Below are 25,694 nucleotides of genomic sequence, written 5' to 3' on the forward strand. Positions count from 1 at the left end.
GAGAATACCACGAAAATTTGCCGGTTATGACAACATCTGAGCCTAATATCAATCTAGGGATCACATGAATAAGAAGCTCAAACGGCTCAGCCACAGTCCAAAGACTGAAATGTATGAAACAGTTTTACGAATTTTTTGCATATAGTTGAAACATGATATCTTAATTAGGTTGCATTATTGATTCTTGGTTTATTTAACAGGGTTACCACAACTGCATATAATATGATGCAGATATACCTAACTTTATACAGAAGGATTATTGTGAATTATACATCGAAAAGACAGTCCAGTTAATATAACGAATATCTCAGGCACTGAGCAATTATTTCACTAACAGTTCTTATAACTCCACTTTAATGAGTTGAATTGGGACCGAAAACATAACGAATGGGACAATATGTGAACAACCATCCGAGCATATATACAACATATTTCCTCGAACTGATTATATCATGTTAAAACAGTGACAAGTTTTGGTCATACAACACCCTCTTCAGGGGATGTACGGTATGAAACGAAAATCTTGCAATTCATATACACAAAATAGAAGATTGAAAATGTCCGTATCGTAAACTTCTTATAAAAGGTTATATTAATATTGTGTTAAAATTCATATATATACAAGTCTTAGTTATTATAATTCACACAGAGATATTGGGTTTTCGGACTTTATTCATGGTCCTGGTGTTTTAAGATAACTAAGAAAAACACGACGTTTNCACCATCGTCAGAATCCTATAGTAACTATTATAATTCAGTTTACTACAGCATTCCGTGTTAAGTTGTTGTCTAATACTCATTTTTATGTGCCTATAAATGTAACAATGATATCAGATTTTACGTCAAGTTGTTTTCTATTACTTTACGATCGTATATATAAACATATTCCTTAGAAACAAAAAGATATTAATATTTACCAAAGAGCTGTAGGTCTGCTGTTTCACTGTGTTGAACTGCCTAAGTACTGCTGATGTGTAGGCTTGTGGGTGGTCGGCTTTGTGTGTGCGCATGATCATAAGTGTGTCAAAAAGTTGTTTCTTACTTCAGATATCCCTGTATGCGTTCATCCTGGATTTCTTATATATATACATACACAGAAATTTTCCATTACTTTTATTATTTGACCCCTTTTTGCAGAACGCATTTTCTCTGTGATATCTTCTATTTTCCATATTGACTAATGTTGTGTGTGGTGTGTGAATCTATTGCAACCTTAAGGCGCGTCCACATTACTCGTGCTCGTGCTCGTGTGACTCGCTATGCTCGCGAGTAATGTGGACGATATGATAAGTCACGAAACAAGCAAATTTTAAATTTTTAATTTAAAAACTATAGCCAATAAATCAAAATACGACCACGGCCTATACACACTACGAGTAAATATACGGATCCTCACGCGCAGAAGCCTGGCGAGCAATTGAAGTAGTGTGGAGGAAGATTTACGAGCACAAGTAAAAGCCAGACGAGTCTACCGACGAGCACAAGCCTGGCGAGCACGAGCACGAGTAATGTGGATGCGCCTTTATGTTTATGTGTTCTTTGTATCTGATGTAAAGCGAACCTCCTGTCTGTCCTATGTAGGCTCTTTTGCAATCTAGGCATATAAGTTTGTACAGAGTGGCCAAAAAGTCAGTTAACTGGAGAATAAAAATAAACTAAATATGTTAGAAATATCTTTATTACTTACTAGATTAAGAAAAATGTTCGAAACGAAATTCTCCATGTTCAATGCAGAACTCACAACACTGTGAAGCGGTTCTACAAATTGATGCCAGGCTTAAATCTGAACATTCGCTTTACTACGAGAGAATGTTTTAGATTAACTGACATTTGGGGCACTCTGTATATCCCTTTAGTTCAAAGTTTTTCAGTGGTTGACATTGTGTTGAGTAGGTTATTGTTTTGATTTTTGTTTTCTTGAATGATTGCGTAACGGCACACACGTAGTAGATACCAGTACGCAGAGAAGAAGACAAGAAGGAAGGAATGTAAGCTACAAGCATAAAGTAAAAACGAAAAGAAATTCGATATCAGTGTAATGTGAGACCATACCATTGGAAGGCAGAACAATACTGAATAAAATAAAGATAACCTGATGTTACAAACTGGAAGCTAAAATGTGTCTGACATTTCGGAGAACAGATTACGTAAACGTGACAATACCGCCAGACACAAGCAAACGCTGGGAAAAGAGAGGCAGAGAAAAGAAACAAGACTTATATCACAAGAGGCAATCTAATAAAGGAAATAGAAGAAAACCCAGGAAAAAATGCAAAAAGGAATAAGAAAGAAACTAATTTTAAGACCACGAATGAAACCGAGTCAAGAAAAGACACTTTGACTAATTAAAGAACATACTCGTATAGTGTATTGAAAATTCGAATAAAATATATTTCGTTACATACCACAGCCAGAGAATTCTATAAAACTGCTAGCTTCTATAACTAACCATCTGAATTAGTGACTCCATGGAGCGGAGGCCTCGAGAAGAATATTCATTCAGATATCCAACTGGTCCGTCAACTAGCCCTTATCCTGAGTCAAATGAATCCAGTCCACGAGCTCTAAATCCTATTTGTTTATTTACCTTAATATTACCCCCACATTTATGTTTAGATATTCAACACGCTTCTGCCCTTCAGGTTTCCAGACCACAATTTTGCATCATTTCTGATCTCTGCCTTGTGTGTTACATGTCCTTCCCATCTTATCCTCTGTGGTTTGATCGTCCTAATATTATTTGCTGAATAGCAGAAACTGTGGAGCTCGTCATCGTGAGATTTTCTACAGCCTCCTGTCCTTTCTTCTCTCTTGGGTAAAACATTACAAAGAAATTTCAGAATTTAGAGGTTATCAAAATTTTCTCACAAGAAGAATTGAATACTCGTGTATTGCGGCCCCGTAAGGAGTGCGATAACTTTGTTCGAGCAGGACATTTTCACATCCTCGGTCGTTAAGTTTCGGAGTTCACCCCTGATAAGGCATTTCAATGATTACATGCAAATAAATTAGTTTTTTAGCAACTGAATTTTATAGACCTATTCTTTCAAAAAATAAAAAGAAGATATGGAGGGATCTGGGAAATGGCTTAGAGGAGTCAAAATAATTTTATAATATAGAAAAAGATTTGGTTGGGAATAGAGAGCAGTGGAGGGCTCTTGTGAACACGATAATGAACCTTCAGGTTCCTTAAAATTCTGGGAAATTCTTGAGTAGCTGCACAACTGGTGGCTTCTCGAGAAGGGCTCGGCTCCATGGAGTTACAATATAGAACAAGAACGATGAGTTTTAAGTGACAAAAATACATAGGTTTCAGATCTAGCATAACCACATACCACAAAAACAATTTTCTCGAGTCCAGACATACAGAATATATAGTCAGATTTCACTGTCTTAGCAATAACATAGTGAAGGGTGAGAGACCCACTCAAAGCTCGTGCTTGCCTGAACAGCTCATCCGTTTCTTAATTCCTGCATTGGGATGATGAAATCCACTGCGCATTCAGTTCCCACTGGCCACGTCTAACAAGGAAAGTACTGAACCTACTGGTACATCGTCACAAAGACATTATTTCTTGTTACGGCAAAATGTCAGAAGAAAAATGAATGATGTCACTGTGAGGGCAAATAAGTAACATCAACAAAACAATTGTAGACAGATTCTGTCCCACCATAAGCGAAAGTACGGACATAAACACGACGTCACTGCCAGCGTCGTAGAAGAAAGACGTTGCTTCGGACAAAAAAACAGGATAAGTCTGGAATAGTAACACTAAGATGGAGTGCGAAGGATTGCGTTATCCTGAAACCGTAGAGAAACAAAATCTGTGACTTCATCAGCAACAAGACATATTGAGATGGATAAGAGAGGAAAATAACTTCGATAAAAAAGATTTGATGATTGGCCCCTTCATTTATAATCTCCAATTTTATAAATGTTAATTAATTCCGTCCACTGTGACTGATGGAGTTTTTTTTCTCCTTTTTAATATTTTAGCCTTAATATATTTCGGTCTTACATTCAAATCAAAAATATAATCTCCAATTTGAAAACTGTTAATGTTATAATTCAAATTACCTAGAGATATATTTTTATACAGTTTAAAATTGTTCATCCGATAATACTCGCTTGTCTTGAACGACGGGGCGAAGGGGGAAGGCTAAGCATCTGCCTCCAACGAGATTTTTGAAATAAATAAATAAATGCCAGTATAAAAAATAATACAAAATATTTTGTTTTGACAACAATATTCTATCTGGAACACAAAGAGTTCGATCCAAGATCAAGTCATGAGTGATTTGTGGTGGACAAAGTGGCACTATAGCAGGTTTCCTCAGAATATTTCCGTTTCGCCTACCAATTCTCATTCCACCAAATGTCCCACCCTCATATATCATCCGGAACTAGTACGATTGTGCAAATCTGTGGCAGACTTACCAAGTGGGCTCAGTCTCACCCCACGCCATGTCATGCGCCTGTATCACATTTAAGTCTCTGAATTTATGAAAATTAGATCATTTTGAAAAATGACGTCTTCTGTGATGTGACGCCGTGTAGATATTGTGTTAACCGACGTTTCGGAAGAACGTATCGCCTCCATCTTCAGGGCAGAAGAAATCCGTGAGGAAGAAATCAGCCTGAGCAGGTGGCTGCAGACTGGAAGATGTGTGCAATGGGACGACTTCCAGCATGTGTGGAAGAAGCACGTCAGGCAGGAAGAAGCGGTGAGACTCGCACGCACAGTCCGCCATGATGACACAGTCGCGGACAACATGGCGGCTCCGGAATGTCCAGTAATGTTCATTGTGTATGCAGACAATGCTCTCTTGTTTAAAAGTCGATTCATCGCTTCGAAGAATTTAGTCAGGAAATTTTCACTTCTTACTCACCGTCTCACATGCAAACTTGTGTTTCAATCCTAAATTCCACTTCTGAATTTTAGAATTATTTTTCATATCACGATTCCATCGATACTGTCAGCATCAGGTGCTTCGAAAATTGCTGTTGACTTCCGTCAATGTATAGAATTCCAAAGTATAGACTCGCTCTCGCGCCCTAGTGTCGCTTTACATCTGTAATATGTGTTAGTCACTGTGTTAGTATTTTACGTATGGAGTACATTGGTGTTTTCTAGAATTTTTTTGGATGTGTACTGACTTGCATTGCAGTGACGTTCCTCTTACATGTCGTGTGCAGCTTTTATTAGTGTTTCAGAGAGTCAGAGTCAGAAGCGCTCTACCGCAAATCACTTCGTCTTGGTGCCAAGCCCTTGAGACCCACGACCATATTTTTTTCAACTGAACACTTGCGGTTATAGCCCTTATGCAACATCCTCTCTAGAGAAAGGATAGGTCTGTCGTTTACAATTGCTGCTGGTCCTCGTCAGCGCATTCATTCGTGTCTGTGTCCCGCGGGACTCATGACCATATTTTACTGTCTCAGATTTGAGACTCCCCAAACCTGGAGGGCCAGGTTCCCGTGTTTATATCCCCAGGAAGAGGATGGACAAGTTATACCTTCAGGCACTGGGTTCCCTTTTCGTCGCTTCCTACGAATCGCAGGGCTACGGTGTAGGCATTCGAAGACACCTCCACATGGTTTATGAGTCTTCTGGAGTTGGCTCTCTTTTATAGGGTAGTTGGGGCATGTGCTGCTATCTAGTGTTTAGTTCTTGCGGTGTTTCAAATATCGGATTACTTTTATCAATCTATATGTCATTCATATGTAAGCTGTCTTTGCTGATTTTATATACACGTATGTGGTATCTTTCTAATGTACAGTATTTAAATGATTTCCTTTAGTGCACCAGCAATGGGAAAAGTAATTTAAAATTTTTTTAATCTTGTATGTGAGAAGGTGAATAAGAAGTGAAAATAAGTTACGTGCAACAGGATGCTGCAGTACAACATTATTAGTCCTGAAAGTTTCAATCCTCAGGATGTTGTAGCATCCACTGGCCAAATTCCCCTCTGTGGCCATAATCCTGTAGCGTTTAACTTTGCGAACAGCTGTAACAGAAAGCGTTAAGATCTTCACCTTACACAACCACGTGTGCAGCAAACACTTTGCGGTTCGCCGCGATATCTGGCATCAATGAACGTCAACTTTCATGAACCAACATCAGCGTACGCTTGTCGTTGTCAGGTATTCCTATACTGATGTTATGCCCCATATTAACTGGTGGCAGAGGTGCGAATTCTGTATTTCTTTCGTCACAAAAGTATTTCGTATTATAGTTGCAAAAAAAAACTAATCAAACTCCGTGGCCTGTAGTCTGCAAGCGAACTATACCACCGAGCGACCGCCGCTTATCAGCGAAGTTAATGCCAACTTTAGAGGATACAGGGTGTCGCGTCGTCAACGCAACGGATCCCCACAGACGTGAATCTCGGTTTTCTAGACCGGAGCCGCTATTTCTCCTCAATTATCCTCAGAGGCTGAGTGGACCCCGTTCCAGATCCACTACTTCTCATAAAATCTGGTAGAGCCGGGAATCGAAATCGAACCCGGGAACTCTGGATCTGTAGCCAGGAACTCTGACCACTAGACCACAAAGGCGGTCATACCTATACATACGTGTTGTAACTCGCTAATTCATGCCATCATGCATAAAATACTCCTGTGTATATATATACTGTACGTCAGATCTGCACAGCAAGTTCAATTTACACACAAAATAATAAGAACTTCGTTGCATGTATTATGGTTGTAATAACGAAAACTGTTGTAGTACGAATGTAAATACGCCGTTTTAAATTATTGCTAAATTATATGGGAAATAAAACAACAATAAAAGCAAAATGAGAATCAAATGTCGCCTACCACATGAAATACTAATGTGAGGATGACGTCAACACAGCACAGTCCATTTACATCGAGGCAGCGTGATACTGGCTGTACCTGCCGTGACTTGACCACCGTTTCGTGTACTCCATTCCAAGTTGTCGCATCACATTCAACTTTTTTTAATGCTAGTGGGGTGGGACTAAGTCCCTTGTACTGCGGCCACTTCTGGCCTATTGTACCAGCCCCAGATGATAGGTGAGGGTGATTGTGAAGCAATTGGTGGAATGAAGATTGTCAGGGGAAACCGAAGTACTCGGAGAAAACCTGCCCCAGCGCCACTTTGTTCACCACAAATCCCACTTGACCAGACCCGGGATCGAACCCGGGCCTTCGCGGTGGGAAGCCAGCGACTAACCGCTTGAGCTATGGCACGGCCCTTTCACATTCAAATTCATTTGGGTTTCAGCGAAAATCATGTCGGTCGAAAGTTTAATCAGTCTCAGTGTTACCAAAGAATCATGTGATGAAGTCCACAGTCTCGAATACCCGCTCTGTGTAGTCACATCGCATTCGACTATAACCGCGTATTCCGCGAAAATTATGCAACCCCCTCCCATGCAAACAGATGTTTTCCTCGCCTTAAGTAAAAGGGTTCAGCACAGAGGGTGAGATCTTGCGAACACGATAATGAATCTGTTTTTGGATTCCGTAACAGGTGGTAAAGTTCTTGACCAGATGAGCGACTACCAGTTCACAAAAGGGAGCCTGGTCCATGTAGTTTTTTACTTGACTGTTGTGTAAGAACCTAAAATATGTTCCATTTACACATACGCTGTATGTTTACCATATTTGTTTTCTTAACAGAGCAATGGGCCCGGAATGCCGACAGCAGGGTCGATATGCCCAGCTGTCAACTCGCAAGCCTGGGCCCCATACCTGATGCTGTAATGGACGAGATTAACGAGTGCATTCTTCTCGGAGGGGCTCAGGATGGAAGTGAGATGCGGATCGGAGCTGGTGTCCACGATGACGTTGCTTCAATGACGTGCATCCATTCTGTTGCACTCTGCCGGTTTGGTGTGGACACACCCAAAGGGACAGGTACCAAGTCCATCAATTTGAGCCTTAACATAATGAATCACAAATAGGGGCAAGTCAAAAGTGGGCCGTTACTGAGTGCTGGCCACCAAGTATGAGTCCCTTAACGACATATACTGAACGTTTGCAATGTAGTTAGGGTGACATGAGTCTAGCTGGGCCCCTGATCCAATTTAAGGCACTGAAAGTGTTGTACAAATCATGGAATACTATAATCGAAACACTCACTACCCAGGCAAACTTAAAAACTTGAGAATAATGAGTGTACTTGCCAAAACGTTTCTAGGTAGCAGTATTATTAGAGCCAGAGGATGGCGTATTTGCTAAATTTGTAAAGTATCTTTCAATAAATCTACCTCCGATCAAACTTTGCGACTAGGCCCATTTTCATCTGGTCGAATCATTCAAAACGTCTGATAGCAATAAGTGACTGGAATGACAGGACATACCACGTAATTCTAAAATTCTGTTGTTAAGTATATGGATAGCACTAGCATATGGAAGAACCGGGATAGCGCAATCGGTACAGCGACTGGCTCTGTGCTGGACTTCTGAGAGGCCTCAGTTCGAGTCCCGGTGGGGGCGAGATTTTTCTCTTCTATGCGTCGTCCGGACCGGTCCTGGGGTCCCGCCAACCTCCTATCGAATTGGTACCGGGGGCTCTTTCCCCGAAGGTAAAGCGGCTGAGGTGTGAAGCTAACCACTTGCCTCCAATTATTGCCCAGGTCAGGAATACGTGGAGCTATACAGCCACTCCCTCATACGTCTTAATGGCGTAGTGCTTAATTAGTTAAGTATGGTTATAAATATTTTCACTTTACTGGCATAGGGATATGAGAAAATGTGTACAATAATTCTTATTTCTACTCTCGTAAAACAAGTTCCGTTCTATTCGGCCATCAGTATCTTAGAAAAGCAATTGGCTACGGACTCGGCGACCGGAGTTTAATTCTCGGTAGTATTTTCTTCTTTGTCACCACTGGGACCTACTGGGGCCTACCCAACATCCTGTCCAACGTGTACTCACAACTCCTTCCCGAGAAATACCGAGATGAAGCATAATTCTCACCAATCACCCTATCAAAAGCCAGGGTCTAGAATGCATGGAGCTTTTATCTCCACCTTCCCAACAAGCAAATTTGACTGTACTGATATATTGGGTTTTTGGACTTTATCCATCGTCCTGGTTTTTAAGATAACAAATAAAAACACGACGTTTCGGAAACTGGATCTGTTTCCGAAAGGTCGTGTTTTTATTTGTTATCTTAAAAACCAGGACGATGGATAAAGTCCAAAAACCCAATATATCAGTGTGTTATACACCATCGTCAGAATCCTATAGTAAATTTGACTGTACCTTGCTCTTAACTTAACTGCGCCCAGACATTCGTGGTTCTAGAACTTGTCAAGAAGTGGTGATATACAGAACTGATGAAGTGTTCACAGCGGAGCCGGCGAGAGAGACCAGTTACAACATAATGGGCGGTGAAGAAATGACACAGCCGGTAATGCAGTACGACAACAAAGTCATCCCCCATTCAACACCGCTTACACTCAGATGGCTATCGGAGAACTATGAGTTCGCTGAAGGAGTGTGTATTCCTCGCAGTGTCATCTACAAACACTACCGCGACTTTTGTCAGAAGAATGGCATGACACCTGTAAACCCAGCAAGCTTTGGTAAGGTGAGAACCTATGTTGCCAGTAATAATCCTCAGTGATCAGGCACTGTGGAATTACTACCCCATGGTCTGATCGTTACCTGAACTGGGAGAGATCCATAAGAGAACTGCAAAACTCCTATTGTATGGCGATAGAGTGGTTAGCAGCAACAGCATTCGTATTTACTTCCGTTCACAGTCAACTAACAACTGAAATTTAAACCCGAGACCCAAACATGGCGACTATGGTTACCAGCTGTGGTCCTGTTACGTAAAATTTAGTTGAACGGAATAATTAGAAAGAAACCTGCAAATAAAAATTTGAAATATATCAAATTTGGTGACTGGCTGCATAAACTTGGATTACATCCTGGGCAAGTGTTTTCCAAATTATGGGAGGGCCACTTTTGGGGACAACTAGTTCGTTGCAGGAGGCACAAAGTTATATATAATAATATTAAATTGATTATAGTTCTCACAATGTCTTAAAACTATTGTTTAATTTCGTGCACTGCTTTCGGAAACATGACCCTCATAGCGACCAGATTGTTCCGTTCAGTTACAAGCTTCCTTCAGTCATCACATCTCTTATACTCTTCGAAATCGAACGTCAAAAACAGAGAGCTATTCGATGTTGGTATCTGGCAACGCTGTCACTGGCATTTTGAGTTACTTTGTCTGACCTGAGCCGAGCAAAAATCGTAATTCCTTCCAAATGCAGCCATTTACGCAACCCGCATTTCTCTCTGAACTTTGATATAGTACGCTCACAATATGATGCTGTGTTGGTTCAGTGTTACATATTAACACGCAAAACTACTTTGTAATCTATTAATATGAAAAACTGTGATAAAGTTTATGTTTACGCTAAGTTTCTTACTACTGGAAACTCTTGCAACGATGGATACATTTTTGAGAGGTTAAAATAAGAAAGACAGAGATAATGGGGCTGAAGCCAAGGTGAAATACAGAAACGACACACACACACACAAAAAGAAATATATATAGAAATGCAGAAAGTACGGCCCAAAATATGTCTGTCGAATAATTTTTTTTTGTTTTTTGCAAATATGAGGGTAAAACTACGTCACTGAGAGTGTTCGACATAATTAAACATTAATTAATAATTTTATGCGGATAAATGCAATAAACTGCCGGTCACGGTAGCCGAGCGGTCTAAGGCATGTACTGTTTTCGCTCGCTTGGAAACCGGGATCGTGGGTTCGAATCCCACTCAGGGCATGGATGTTTAGTTTGTGTGTGCGCGTTTTTCTGTGTTTGTGTACAGGTAGAGGCCTTGCGACGAGCTGATCACCCGCCCAAGGAGTCCTACCGAATGTGTAAGATCTAGAAAAACCGAAGTGAACGGAGAAGTTCATGGAGGTAGGCCTAGGCCCACTGGAGCTGTAGTGCCAAGGAAAGAAAAATGCAATAAATTGGACCGGTCACGGTAGCCGATCGGTCTAAGGCATGCACTGTCTTCGCTCGCTCGGAAGCCGGGATCGTGGGTTCGAATCCCACTCAGGGCATGGATGTTTAGTTTGTGTGTGCGCGTTTTTCTGTGTTTGTGTACAGGTAGAGGCCTTGCGACGAGCTGATCACCCGCCCAAGGAGTCCTACCGTATGTCTAATGTCGCGTAGCCGAGGTGATCTCTTCGGGGCATCACCATAAGACGTCGTATAATGATCTTCTTATAAAAACTTCCAATTAATTCGTAGGATAAGGACTCTGCCTTGGCTAGAGTCGAAGGATGAAGAAAGTTAAGTGTAGAAAATAGTTAGTTATAATTTCCAGAAACAGAATAAGTAGATCTTCAAGTACACTGGATGTACACTCGACCAGATGTTGTTGGTCTCTCCTCTTTCACACACTAAAACTTACTTCTTACGAGTATATCACACTTACATTTTACAATTAAGTTCAATGTATCATTTCTTAACATACAAGGATATAATGAGCAGTTGCACAGCTGGTCGTAAGATCTTTTGAACCCGGGCCGAGATACTTCTCAACCCTTCTGTCTAGTCACAACATGTGTTTTTGTGACGGTCTTATCAGAGGTCGAGGTCAATACATGACTAACTTCTTGGGAAATATTCAGATTATGACACTTGTCATGTTCACTAAAAGAATCAAATTATCCCTTGTAACTACTACCTATTTGTTACCTATGCCATACTACATCACACTACTTACATCACACTACACTACACTACAATACACTACACTACACCTTTTGCTACCTGATGTCGCACTACATGACACTAAGATCTAGTAAAACCGAAGTGAAACGGAGAGTCTCATGGAAGTAGGCCTAGGCCCAAATGAGGACTGTAGCGCCAATGAAAAAAAAAATGCAATAAACTGCGAGAACTGCATTGTATTCTGCATTGATAAAGTCAAAAATCTGTTTATTTTAAAACTGAAGTTTGGAGAGGGAGGACAATTAGAATGTTAAGTTTAAGGAGCTTCATTATGGACATCCTGGAAAACACTGGCCTATGCAGATAGATCGTACATTTCAGGAGGGCAACTGGCCACCACAACCTCCTTACTCCTGATGCCAGTGACTCCTCCTTGCAGCTCTCTATCGCTTTGCATAAAAGAACTGAAAATATCAATAGTTAACCTTCCACAAGCGAGGCTGGCAATTCTGCATACCTCAATGCCCTCACTGTTGCCGATTTAATGGCGCCGCATCTATCTCACAGCATTCGGTAAGCGGATTCAAGAACTCCACGGCTCCAACAAAGCCAGAATTTCTCTCATATCTGCTCCTCTAATTCGGATTACCGCTTACGCCGGATAGAGAGGGTTTACTGTGTACCCCACATGGATGCCGTACGTCGTTTGATATTTTCAAATGTAATATATCTCTATTAATATATGAATAAAATTAATGTTTTCTAAGAAAGTACATGCAACTTATATCTAAGGAATTAAAGTGTACATTATGAATTGCAAAAACGTAAAAGAAGTAGCGTTATTGGGTCCGTTCACCCAATTATAGACGAGTCCTTCTTGAGCAGCAGCTAATAGTCGCTCAGCTGATCAAGAATATGACAGCCCTGACACAGCAGTGAGAAAAACGTTTAAAGTAAAACTGCAGTTCCTAATATTATTCTATATTTTTCAATTATATTTTTTATCATAAAGCGTTCTTCTTTTATACAAATTATGAAATTCAATTCCAACGACATGTTAAGTACAAACTATGCTGGATCAACACAGGCAGAAAGAAATTCTATCAACGACTTTAAAAGCAAATTCGCCTATACAATATTTAATGACAATCTGTTACGCGACTTTTGAGACAAGGCATGTGGTCAGAAACACGCGAACTGCCCATTAACCCAGGAGTTCTGGACTCTTTTCATACTCCACCTTCCTCAAACAAGACATAAGTTTATGCGAGCCCCTTGGCTATCGATCAGCGAAAAGTCCAGTTATCGACATCTCAGGAAGTCCCTGTGAGGCTGTACGGTGGCAGCAGGAACCTGCATATCTTTAAAACCTCTCTACACCCACAGCAATAAAATGTTCCTCTACAGTCAGAGAAGAAATTTGCGAAATATGTCGCCTCGCTGCTGTGTATTCCGAAAACATCTACATTAAATCTTACTGAACTGCCAAAATTGTGCCTGGATACAACTGCATTTTAAATTATTCCTCAGAATTTGGCAAACCCCGCCGTCTGAGCAACCATCCGTTAGCCAACGATTCAATTTTATGTACTTTGTTCAAAGAACGTCCTGTTACACGGATAGCTTTACCTTCTTGCTCAAAGAACTGTAGATCGCTCGTTCACTCATTCATGGAGCTGAGCCCTTCTTGAGAAGCCGCAATTGTGCAGCTACTCAAGAACTTCCCAGCATTTTATGGAACCCCAAGGTTCATTGCCGTGTTCATAAGATCCATCTAGTGGTCCCTATCCTGAGCCAGATCTATCCAATCCATACCATCCCATCCCATCCTATCTCTCTAAGATCCATTCTAATATTGTCCACCCACCTACGCCTTGGTATTCCCTGTAGTCTATATTTCCTTCTGTCTTTCCCACCAATATCCTACACGCATTCCTCGTCTCCTCCATTCGTGCTACTTGCCCTGCCCACCTCATCCTCCTCGATTTGATCATTCTAATTATATTTGGAGAAGAGTACAAGTTACGAAGCTCCTCATTATGCAGTTTTCTGCAACCTCCCGTCACTTCATCTCTCCTCGGTCCAAATATTCTCAACACCCTGTTCTCAAACACTCTCAGTTTATGTTCCTCCCTTAATGTCAGAGACCAAGTTTCACACCCACACAGAACCACAGGCAAAATTAAAGTCTTTTATATTCTAATTTTTATGTTTTTAGGCTGCAGATGAGAAGATAAAATGTTCTGTACTGAAACTGTTACACGCATACCATACTAAATATCAATATATTTTGCAGATTATTCGCCAGAAGTTCAAGAGGGTGAAAAACAGGCGTCTTGGAACAAGAGGCTACTCAACTTATCATTACTACGGCATTGGGATTCGAAGCTTCTCCGTGTACTATGAGGAAAAGTACAGTCGGAATGGACTGAACAACAGGTCAGAAATTCGGATTTTATGTTGTGACTAGGCTACTCCTTTATTTTAGCCCCCCTTCTGTTCTGAGTTTAATATGGAAAGCACTTTCTCTCTCTCCCTCTCTTTCCATAACAGTTTGCCATTTCTACTGATTAAATATTAGGCCTACACCTGCTCATTCCTCAGCCCGAAATTCTGTACGACTGTGGTTCCTTGCTACGTTAAACAACTTTTCTGGCCTACCTCAGCAGTTCTTAACTGCTATAGCCTCCCTCGGGGTTCTTATTTATCCCCGCAGCAGGAATCCTTTGTTTGTAGCATTTGAGGTTCTCACAGCGGTGTTTATGAGGACTACCATCTTCTGGGACATAACGCCACGTAGTCTGTTGAAAGTCGACCGACGTTTCGGGGGAACATACCTCCTCCATATTCAGGGCCGAAACAGAGTGAAAGCAGGTGGCAAGCCGGCTCATTACCTGCATTCACTCTGGTTCCTTGCTCGGCTTATTTGACCCTGATGATGGAGACAATATGTTCCTCCGAAACGTCGGTTGATTTTCAGCGGATTACACTGCATTATATCCCGGAAGATAGTTCTTTGTTTGCAGATATGCTCAATCTGCGTGTACTATGGGAACGAAAGTGCGTCATGGCCAATTCGAGACGTAAATCGTTACGTCATCATTATAATGTTGCTATTTTAAACACACTTCCAGTGTTCTTAACACCGATTGGTAGTTCTAACAAACCTATACAGTAAGTAAGATTTGAGGCTTTCACGGCGGTGACTATAAAGAAAGCAGTCTTCTGGGATTTGGCACCGTGTATATGCGGTGTTAACCGACGTTTCGGAGAGCCTTTTAACCTTGCTATTCTCTCCCCTACACAAAATCACGCTTGTCCCAGCTCCCTTCCCCTACCCCTCCCACACCACTGTTTTCACTTGTTTACTTGCCCTTCCCCCCTTCACTCTCTGCTCTCACATAGCTGTGTATATTTCCACAGTCTGCTTTACCGTTTCTCACGGTGTTGTCGCTTGCAGATTTCTTATACTTTTTCTTCTACCCTGAAGATGGGGGCGATACGTTCCTCCGAAACGTCGGTTAACACCACATATACACGGTGCCAAATCCCAGAAGACTGCTTTCTTCAAACTTATACAGGGCTCCCCCAACCCGAAAACTTGCTTACACAAAGCGTAACCTACAGCAGTTCAGGGAGACGGGATAGCGTAGTCGGTCTAGCGACTGACTACGGGCTCGACGACCGAGGGGTCGGAGTTCGAGTCCCGGTAGGGTCAAAAATTTTCTTTCCTCCTCGTCGTCCAGACCAGCTCTGGGGTCCACCCAACCTCCTATCGAATGGGTACCGGGCGCTTCTTCCCCGGGGGTAAAGCGACCGGGGCGTGAAGCTGGCCACTCACCTCCAGCTAGTGCCAAGTTCAAGAAAATGTTGATCTATACGTCCACTCCCCCATATGCCTTCATGACGTAGTGCTTATTAGTTAAGCACAGGAAAACTTTACATTTTACCTTGGGTCGTAGAATGAATGGACTTGGACACGTAAGCTCCTTGTAAACACTCAGGGAGGTGTAGGGGTAGGTTAGTTCTCTTGAACGTAATGATGTGTGACATAATAACAATTGACGCAGATGTCGAATGGGTGATAGATAAGATAGGTACGCTGGTATAAAGGAGATGTATTACTTCTTTCACTACACACGGCTCCATAACATACTCGTTAATTATCTTGATACTGACATTTTCCACAGACATAAGGGACGGTAACAATGTCATATTCTCCTTAGTTAAACTAATCTTATGAGAATAAAACTGCAAATTACAAAATGGTTTTGTACATTTCCAGTGGCCATTTCTTTTAAATTAATGGTTCTGGGTGTTGCTTCCTTCTCCCCCAAAGTGTCATTCTTGCCACGCACCATGAACACTTTAACATTTTCCTTTCTGCACTTACGTTCTTGTTCTTTCAACTAAATGTATAAACAATATTGTGTACATAGAACTAATTAAAGTTTCGCTCTTAATTAATGTCTACATGTTTAATAACATCATAATATAGTCAGTACAACTATGGACATAAAATTTCGTTACTTAGAGTACCGCATTTCAGTTATTATATACCTGTAATTCCTTTCAATTATTTTAGCATGCAAGGAAAAAGGGGAGCCAACGGTCAGGTAAGTTAACCTGTTTCTCTAATTTGCATTGTAAAAACCGTTTTCCCTGGGATCCTCGTGAAATGCATAGTTAACGCCAAATAAATTATAGATCGGACATGAAGCGACTTTAAATGCAAAGAGTGTGTGCGCATGTGCAGAGATGTTAGGATGCTTCCGTAACCCAGGGAGTCATCTCCAGAAATAAGCATGAATTTAACTCGGTTTGAATATTAAGCTGTTAGCGCATCCAAATCGGATATTCTAAACGATGTCCAATGCCTGAAGTACTGAATGATCTATGACGATTCGGTAGTAATTTCTATTCAAGTCTCTTAAATGTCTGTCTCTATAGTGACTGACATTTTATCACTTTTTGGGGTATACTTGCCTGATATTTAAGTGCCCGGGACTCGATCCCAACCGTAACCACTAACGCTGAGAATTAAAAAAATATATATCAATATTATGTCCAACATTCTTCCTTCAAGGTTAAGTCCATATATAGATTAAATTATTGGGGATCATCAGTGTGGGTTTCGACGCAACAGATCAGATCTTTTGCATTCGTCAGATATTTGAGAAAAAATGGGAGTACGATGAGACAGTACTTCAGCTATTCATAGACTTCAAGAAAGCCTATGATTCAGTTAGGAAGAAAGTATTGTACAATATTCTAATAAAGTTTGGGATACCCATGAAACTAGTTAGGTTGATTAAAATGTGTTTAAATGAAACGTATAGTAAAGTCCGTGTAGGTAAACATTTGTCTGATAAATTTCCTATCCAGAATGGTCTAAAACAAGGAGATGCTTTATCACCACTCCTTTTCAATTTATGCAATTAGGAAGGTCCAGGGAAACCATGTGGGACTGAAATTAAATGGTACACATCAGCTGTTGGTCTACGCCGATGATGTGAATCTACTGGGTGATAATGTAGATACCATAAAGAAAAACACACAAACTTTAATTGACGCAAGTAAAGAGGTTGGTCTAGAAGTAAACACAGAGCAAACTAAGTATAGTATGTTACTGTCTCGTCACCAAAATGCAGGGCAAAATCATGACATAACGATAGGGAACAGATGTTTTGAAAATGTGGCACACTTCAGATATTTGGGAACAATGATAACAGATCGAAACCTGATTCAGGAGGAAATTAAGAGGCTATTGAACTCGGGTAATGCTTGCTACCATTTAGTCCAGAACCTTTTGTCTTCTCGTCTGTTGTCCAAAAACATAAAAATTAGATATACAAAACTATAATTTTTCCTGTGGTTCTGTATGGGTGTGAAACTTGGTCTCTGACATTGAGGAAGGAACATAGACTGAGGGTGTTTGAGAACAGGGTGTTGAGGAGAATATTTGGACCGAAGAGAGATGAAGTGACAGGTTGGAGAAAACTGCATAATGAGGAGCTTCATAACTTGTACTCTTCTCCAAGTATAATTAGAATGATCAAGTCAAGGAGGATGAGGTGGGTAGGTCATGTAGCACGAATGGGGGAGACGAGGAATGCGTATAGGATATTGGTGGGAAAGACAGAAGGGAAGAGACCACTGGGAAGACCAAGGCGTAGGTGGGCGGACAATATTAAAATGAATCTTAGAGAGATAGGATGGGATGGTATGGATTGAATAGATCGGGCTCATAATAGGGACCAGTGGAGGGCTCTTGTGAACACGGCAATGAACCTTCGGGTTCCATAAAATGCTGGGAAATTCTTGAGTAGCTGCAGAATTGGCGGCTCCTCCAGAAGGGCTCAGCTCCATGAGTAAGTAAGTAAGTAAATAGCTAATGACAATCGCCTGAAAACGGCAGTAGAGCGGACTTCCCAAACCTCGTGTATATCAGCTGTATCTCAAACAACGGACAACGCCTAACGTAATAGCAATATAATAAATCGAACATTGGACTGCCACATCATCCTATAGAAACAATGAAATTTTGTATGGCACCAGGTCTGAAAAGGATGCAACTTTAATTTCAATAATTTATTTTAGTAAAATGAAAAATATCAACACCGCCAGGATGTTTTGTCAGGATAAAAATAGACGATGAATCGATGAAACTTGACACCAGTCGAGTAGCGTTCATGCTAACCGTATCAGCCCGGCTGACATTTTAAAGTAAAAAGTAAGTAAAGGTATAGGCCGCGCCATAGCTAAGCGGTTAGTCGCTGGCTTCCCACCGCGGCGGCCCGGGTTCGATCCCGGGTCTGGTCAAGTGGGATTTGTGGTGGACAAAGTGACGCTGCGGCAGGTTTTCTCCGAGTACTTCGGTTTCGCCTGACCATCTTCATTCCACCAGTAGCTCCACAATCACCCTCACCTATCACCTGGGGCTGGTACAATAGGCCAGAAGTGGCCGCAGGACAAGGGACTTAGTCCCACCCCACTAGCAATAAAAAAAAGTAAAGGTATCCCTGTAACAGGCTGTGGAGGCCCATAGGGTTGTGAGATGTTGAGGTTCCCACATTTTCTAGACAATCGGCTCATAGATGGCGGTAAGGTTGTCAGCCTTACGCGCCGGCCGCCCTTTACTCCCCATGAAAATTATTTATTAATTCCTGGTACTCATTTCTGTTAGAGGCTGAGTCGACCCCAGGACCATAGTGCGGCTGGAAGGATTAGATCAATTGAAAAAATCCAATGACTTCATCGGGACTTGAATCAGTGACCTTCCGGCTTGTAGCATATTGACTCAACCAACTACGCTAACACGTGCCCCGCCCGGCTGACACTTAAAAAATTAAATAAAAATGTTACTTTCATGGTTTAGCGGTTCTCCACAGACTAGCAGAAGAAGCGATCAGATAAGACATCGTCTGCCACCTCCAACCTGCCCATCACAGGCGCTGTTAGCTCCTACAGGCTTATGTTAGCCGTTTGTGAGCGCCGGCGTAATTAGGGGCATGAGGGATGGAGGTACTGCATGACATTCCAAGCTAACAAGTTAGCCAAACGAGGAATGTTAACACATTTCAGCAGCTTGCGAGTTCACAAAGTAGAGCCTCTCTCTGCTTCTGAAGCTGGCTAACGCTTTTGAAAAAGTCACGTTTCACCACTGCTTAACATGTGACATAATATAAAAATATCTGCTATGATATTAAAACCTATATGGCCCGATTCTACCCAAAATGCAACGGCGACTGACTTTAATAGCAGGGAGAGTCAGTAAACAGGTCATAAATGGAAGTAAAGCACACGTAATATATGTAATAGGTTACCTATGTGTAACATTCTCATGTTCAGAGGGTGGTTTCAGTGGTCAAAATCGCGATTGTACTTGAGGTGTGTACTACCGAAGATCAGCGTTCTGTTGTGCGCTATTTTTTTTTTTCTTTTTGTGGGTAAAAGGACTCGATGCAAAGGATATTCATAAGGAAATATTTCCCGTTTATGGTGGGAAGTGTTTATCGCATAAATCACTTCATAACTGGGTCGAAAATTTCTCTCAAGGACGTTAAAAAGTCGCAGATGATGGCCAACCAGGTCGCCTTGTTGAGATTGCAACAGAAGCAACTGTGCAGCAGGTGGAAGAGTTCATTCAGGCAGGAAGAAGGATAACAATAGACAGTGTAGCAACTGCTCTAGGGTGTTCCTGAGGTTTAGCATGCAGCATAATGCATGACCATTTCAAGTTTCAGAAATGGTGCGCAAGGTGGGTGCCCAGAGAAATGAAGGATCAAGAAAAAATGAACCACATGAGTCTGTCCTTGCATCATCTCTCACGGTATGCGGCTGAAGGAGAATATGAATCATGGGTGCACAACCACAAACCCGAATCAAAGCGTGCTTGAATGCAATGGAAACATCCCAGTTCACCATCAATCAAAATGCTTAAAGTTTTGTCATCAGCTGGAAAGGTTATGCTTAATGTATTTTGGGATTCTCAGGGAGTACTGCTGGACCATTATCAGAAGTGTGGTGAAAATGTGAATTCTGCATCATACTGTGAAGTTCTGTCGAGACTTGGGGATGCAATTCGCAGAAAACGTCTAGGCCAACTGGCAAGAGGTGTACCGTTTCATCATGAGAATGAAATAACCCACACAGCCTGAGCAACCCAGGAGACAATTCAGGAACTACAATTAGAACTTCTTGAACATCCATCTGCTTTACAGCTTGGACTTAGCCCCTGATGACTTCCATTTGTATGGTCCATTAAAAGAACCACCTTGGTGGCAAACGTTTTGCTGATGACAAAGAAGCTGACACAGAGGTACAAAAGAGGCTGAGACAGCAGTCAGAAGACTTATGTACTGCAGGTTTTGACACACTGATTAAGCGATGGGACAAGTGTTTGAATCTTGGTGGACGATATGTCAGTAATGTTTTTCCAGGTTTGAATATCACATATTTTACATTTCATATCCATTTGTGACCTATTTACTGACTGCCCCTCCTACATGTTCTATTATGTTAACAGCACTTAAATATTTTCTTATTGTAAGCTAATGAAAGTACTCTTTCTTCAACTTTTAAATTAAGTGTACTAAAATAGTAAAATTACTTATTTATTGTGCCAATGTTATGAAAGGCCTATAAGTTATGTATCTGTTGACAAAATTTCTGCTCACAAGCCAATATTATATGTAGCAATGGTATGTCTGATAGACTGTTAATTACCATTGTATTGCTGAAAAGTGATCACTTGAGGGGTCCAATATGTCAACTGGATTTTCCACAAATTTCTTATTTTCAAAGCAGAGGAACTTGGATGGACAATGTGTATTACACACTAATTATGTAGGGTCTACCTTAAAGAGATGCACTGGTGCCTTTGGTCCAAAATTGTTAAGTCCTTACAGTTTTTTACACTCTCTATGGAAGTAATTTTTCCCTCATGGGAGGAGATCAGAAAATGTATTATAATCTACTCCAAAATATGAAGAAGTGATATTTGATATAATGAGTCTTCAGATCTACTAATGAAGTTCATTCACTTTAAGTTTAGTGCTGCATTTATGGATCAGAGATGGCATTACACCTTGAATATATTTTAGCAGTAGTGTAGTTGGTTGAGGCACAATGCTACAAGCCAGAAGGTCACGGGTTCAAGTCCTGATGAGGTAACTGGATTTTTTCAATTGACCTAATCCTTCTGGCCGCACTATGGCCCTGGGGTCGACTCAGCCTCTAACAGAAATGAGTACTAGGAATTAATTAAAAATAATTTTCCTGGGGAGTAAAGCGCGGCCAGCGCATAATGCTGACAACTTTACCATCTTTGAGCTGATTGTCTAGATAATGTGGGACCCTCAACGTCTCACAACCCTATGGGCCTTCACAGCCTCTTACAGGGATAGCTTTACTTTTTACCTTTTTGAAGTATTTGGATTCAAACTGAAATCACTTGGGAAATAATTTTTAACATCTTCATTATGTATCTCAGCAAATTCAGAAAATGTAATGTCACTCACACTGTGCATGTGAACAAAAATCAATAGGATGCGAACACAAGAACGTTAAGCATCAGAACAGAAGCAGACCTAAACAGCAAGAAGACAGAAAGCCAAATAGGAAATGTCACCACTGAATTAAAGGACATTACTTGTAAGAAGATTTTACCCTGTTAGAAAGAAATGTTCGATACCTTCCTGTACTTTCAGGCCTCTTCTGGGATGATGATGACTCCTACCTCACCGAGGACAAATTTGCCCTCAACAACTGCTCCCATACTTGAATTTCCAAACCTTCAAGATGTGTCTCTACCAGTTGGCGTACCTCATCAACTGTTCTGCTCCTTCTTCACAATGTATCGCACACACTGCCTACGAGTCTTCAACTTCATCTATAGGAATGAGCTAGATGAGGTAATTGTACCCATTAACTAATTAACTGGCAGGCTGACAAACAAACAAATTAATTAATTAAGTACCTAACAAACTAACGTGTTAGCTTGCTGCCCAACTCCCTCTAGTAGAACCTAAAGGTTGAGCACTGCTATAAAACCACAGCTTGTCACTGAAAACAGTCCTGAGTCAATTCCATCCACCTACCACTCCATACCATCTCTCTTAAATCCACCTTAATATTATTCTCAAATTTCCTTCTTAGTCTTTCCAGTGACAGCCTAACAAAGATAACTGTGAACATGTTGTGGAAGTAATTTAATAAATACAGGCTGTGCCATAGCTCAAGCGGATAGTTGCTGGCTTCCCACCACGGCAGCCAGGGTTCGATCCCGGGTCTGGTCAGGTGGGATGTGTGGTGGACAAAGTGGCACTGGGGCAGGTTTTCTCCGAGTACTTTGGTTTCCCCTGCCAAGCTTCATTCCACTAATTGCTCCACAATCACCTATCATCTGGGGCTGGTACAATAGGCCAGAAGTGGCTGCAGTACAAGGGACTTAGTCCCACCCCACTAGCAATAAAAAAAGTTAATAAACACATCTGACACCAAGAACAATAACTGTGTTGATGGTCACAAAGAAAGTGACATATAGGTTTTACTTACTACCTTGACATTTTCAGATCTTCCAGAATCCAAAGGTTCCCTCAATCGCAGCATATGACTACATCATGAGTGAGGTCAAATACATAAATAAACTAAGAAACAGACAATATCATCCTCCAACTAAGACCAGGCCTCTCCTCCTGCATATTATAATGTCCTGGGTTTGATTCTCAGTCTAAAGGATAACTACACTGCCTGAGATTTCTCTTGTGAATATCCATAGTTCATCCAGGTCAGTGCTGGAATGTACCTGAAATAGGCCATGACTGCATCATTCCCATTTCACTATTTACAATCATCATAATCCCAGCCCTGTAACAGGCCATGGAGACCCATAGGGTTGTAAGACATCAAGGTTTCATATTTTCTAGACAATCAGCTCATAGATGGTGGTGAGTTTGTCAGCCTTATGCACCGGCTGCCTTTTAAGCCCCAGGAAGAATCCTAGTACTCATTCCTATTAGAGACTGAGTCAACCCCAGAGCCAGAGTGCGGCTGGAAGGATTAGGTCGGCTGAAAAATCTGATGACCTCATCAGGAATCTAACTCACAACCTTCCGGCTTGAAGCATAGTTCCTCAACCAACTACAGTACCGCATGCCCCTTAGGGTCATTGGATATTTCAATTGATCTAATGTCTCCAGTTGCATTATGGCCTTGGGGTCGACTCAGCCTCTGACAGAAATGAGTACCAGGAACCTTCCTGGGGGTAAATGGTGGCTGGCACGTAAGGCTGACAACCTTGCCGCCATCTGTGAACCAGCTGTCTAGAAAATGTGCAAGCCTCAATGCCTCACAGCCCTATGGGGCTCCAAGACCTGTTACAGGGATAGCTTTACTTTTACAATAATCCCAGCCCATACTAACCTTCAAGATTTCACCATCCTGACAAGTCCAGATGACCTAGATGACCACAAAGTTTCTCCTTATGTGATGCTTTAAACTGTGAATCATAATTTAATTTAACATAGGGCTATAGTGCACCTAGTAGAAGCTCATTTATAATTTCTTACAGGTGAAAGAGTTTCTGCAACACTTCTGGAAAGGGGTGCCATTGCATCTCATGGACATCTTGGGCAGCAATGCTGTGGTCAATATGGTGGGCATGTGTGATTCACTTTTGTACAAGAGCATCGCTGGCATATTTGTGCCCTCAATCCATAAAGTAAGAATATTTATAACATGTGGGTCTCTATTTATTATAATTGCTAAATGTAGTGCATGCTATGACCGATTTTAAGTGTCCCTTGTATGGGTAACTTCGCAGACATGCAATATGGTATGTGCTGAAAGATGAATATGTCAACTTTCAGTTCTACTATCAGTAATTACTAATCATATATGCATGGCTAGATTCCCACCATTCTTCTCTGGACAGAATTTTATACCCTCATGCTTCAAGTTCAGACATATAAACAAAAACGCTCCCATGTCTTTTGGCTTGGGACAAAAGACCTAAATCTACCTGCTCAAGTTTGCTGTCTGTCCTGAATAGTATTAACAACTTTGTGAACAGCACACATTTAACATGCAGAGATACGTAGGTCGTAGTGAAAGTCATGAGCAACTTTTTTTTGCATGCAACCTGGGAACAGCAGATGGAAGAGAGTGTGGTGGTAGGTGGAACCAGCTATTGCGTTAACCTTGAGTGTCTTGTGACGTCAATAGCTTGCACCACGTGACCAGTATCACTCCTAACAAAATCGCCAACAACCACATGTCATTTCGCCAGCGTGCTGTCATTGAATTTCTTGTGAAAGAGGAAATCCCTGCTGCAGAAACTCACCAGAGACTTCAGTGTGCTTATGGAAGTGTGTGTGCATGGGTGTGAGCAGTGTTTGAAGATGGGTGAAACATTTTAAAGATGGGAACACCAGCATCGAAGATGAGCCTTGGGATGGTCGTCCTCAGACAGCCTCAACTGAATGCAACAAGGAAGGAGTGGATGAGATCATTCAAGATGACAGGCATGTGACTGTGGACACAAGAGCCCGAAAACTTGGAATAGGGCACAGTGCAGTACAGGAGATGATTGAAAGCTTGGGCTATAGGGAAGTTTGTGCTCGTTGGGTCCTGCGGTTATTGACTGAAGACCACAAAGGTCAGCAAAAAGCCATCACCTCAGAACTGCTGCAGAGATATCGACACGAAGGCAATGATTTTTGCTCTGTACTGTGACAGGTGACGAAAGCTGGTTTCAGCATTTCAAGCCTGAAACAAAACGGCAGAGTAGGGAATGACACCATTTGCATTCTCCATCACAAAAGAAGGCAAAGACAGTGCCATCAGCTGCGAAGGTGATGGGCACAGTCTTCTTCGATGCAGAGGGGTTTATTCTGGCCGAATTCCTGGAACCTGGGCAAACGATCAATGCTGCTCGTTATGTCCAGACGCTGCACAAGCTCCGTCGTGCATTGCGCAATAAGCGTCCAGGACAAAACATTATGATCCTGCATGACAACGCTTGTCCCCACGCTGCTCACCTCACATTGGAAATAATTGCAAAGATGGCATGGAAAGTTCTTCCACACCCCTCCTATAGCCCTGATCCGGCACCCTCCAACTACCATCTTTTCGTATTTGTGAAGGATCAGCTGCGTGGACAACGTTTTGACACATGGGAGGCAATTCAGAAAGCAGTGCGTCAGTGTCTTCGGATGGCTGGAATGGAATTTTACAGAAGGGGAATTTTCAAACTCCCAGAACGCTGGGAGAAATGTGTCCAAAGAAGTGGTGATTATGTGGAAAAATAAAGAAAGGTCTGTAGATTGAGGTGGTGTATTTTGTTTGTCAATAATAAAGCATGTTACTTTACAAAAAATTGTTGCTCATGACTTTCAGTACGACCCTTGTATTTATGAGCATCAATTTTCATGCATACTCAAGTCTGTACATCTATACATTAAGCAGACCACAGCTGTCCCGCAGTCAATGCTGCCCACTCC

At 41.5% G+C, this 25,694-nt stretch overlaps 1 protein-coding gene across 1 annotated transcript; it reads left to right on the forward strand.

The window, feature by feature from the left end:
* The first annotated feature begins 7,603 nt into the window (after nt 1–7,603).
* LOC117282429 (transcription factor RFX4-like) lies at nt 7,604–24,077 on the forward strand. Its single transcript, XM_033752026.1, has 7 exons — nt 7,604–7,888; nt 9,323–9,570; nt 13,988–14,130; nt 16,277–16,307; nt 21,903–22,106; nt 23,765–23,914; nt 24,063–24,077. The coding sequence occupies exons 1-7, from the start codon at nt 7,624–7,626 to the stop codon at nt 24,075–24,077; spliced, it is 1,056 nt and encodes a 351-aa protein (XP_033607917.1). The 5' UTR covers nt 7,604–7,623.
* The last annotated feature ends 1,617 nt before the right edge of the window (nt 24,078–25,694 follow it).

The sequence above is a fragment of the Cryptotermes secundus genome, unplaced genomic scaffold, assembly GCF_002891405.2.
Source record: "Cryptotermes secundus unplaced genomic scaffold, Csec_1.0 scaffold1754, whole genome shotgun sequence".
Taxonomy (NCBI): domain Eukaryota; kingdom Metazoa; phylum Arthropoda; class Insecta; order Blattodea; family Kalotermitidae; genus Cryptotermes; species Cryptotermes secundus.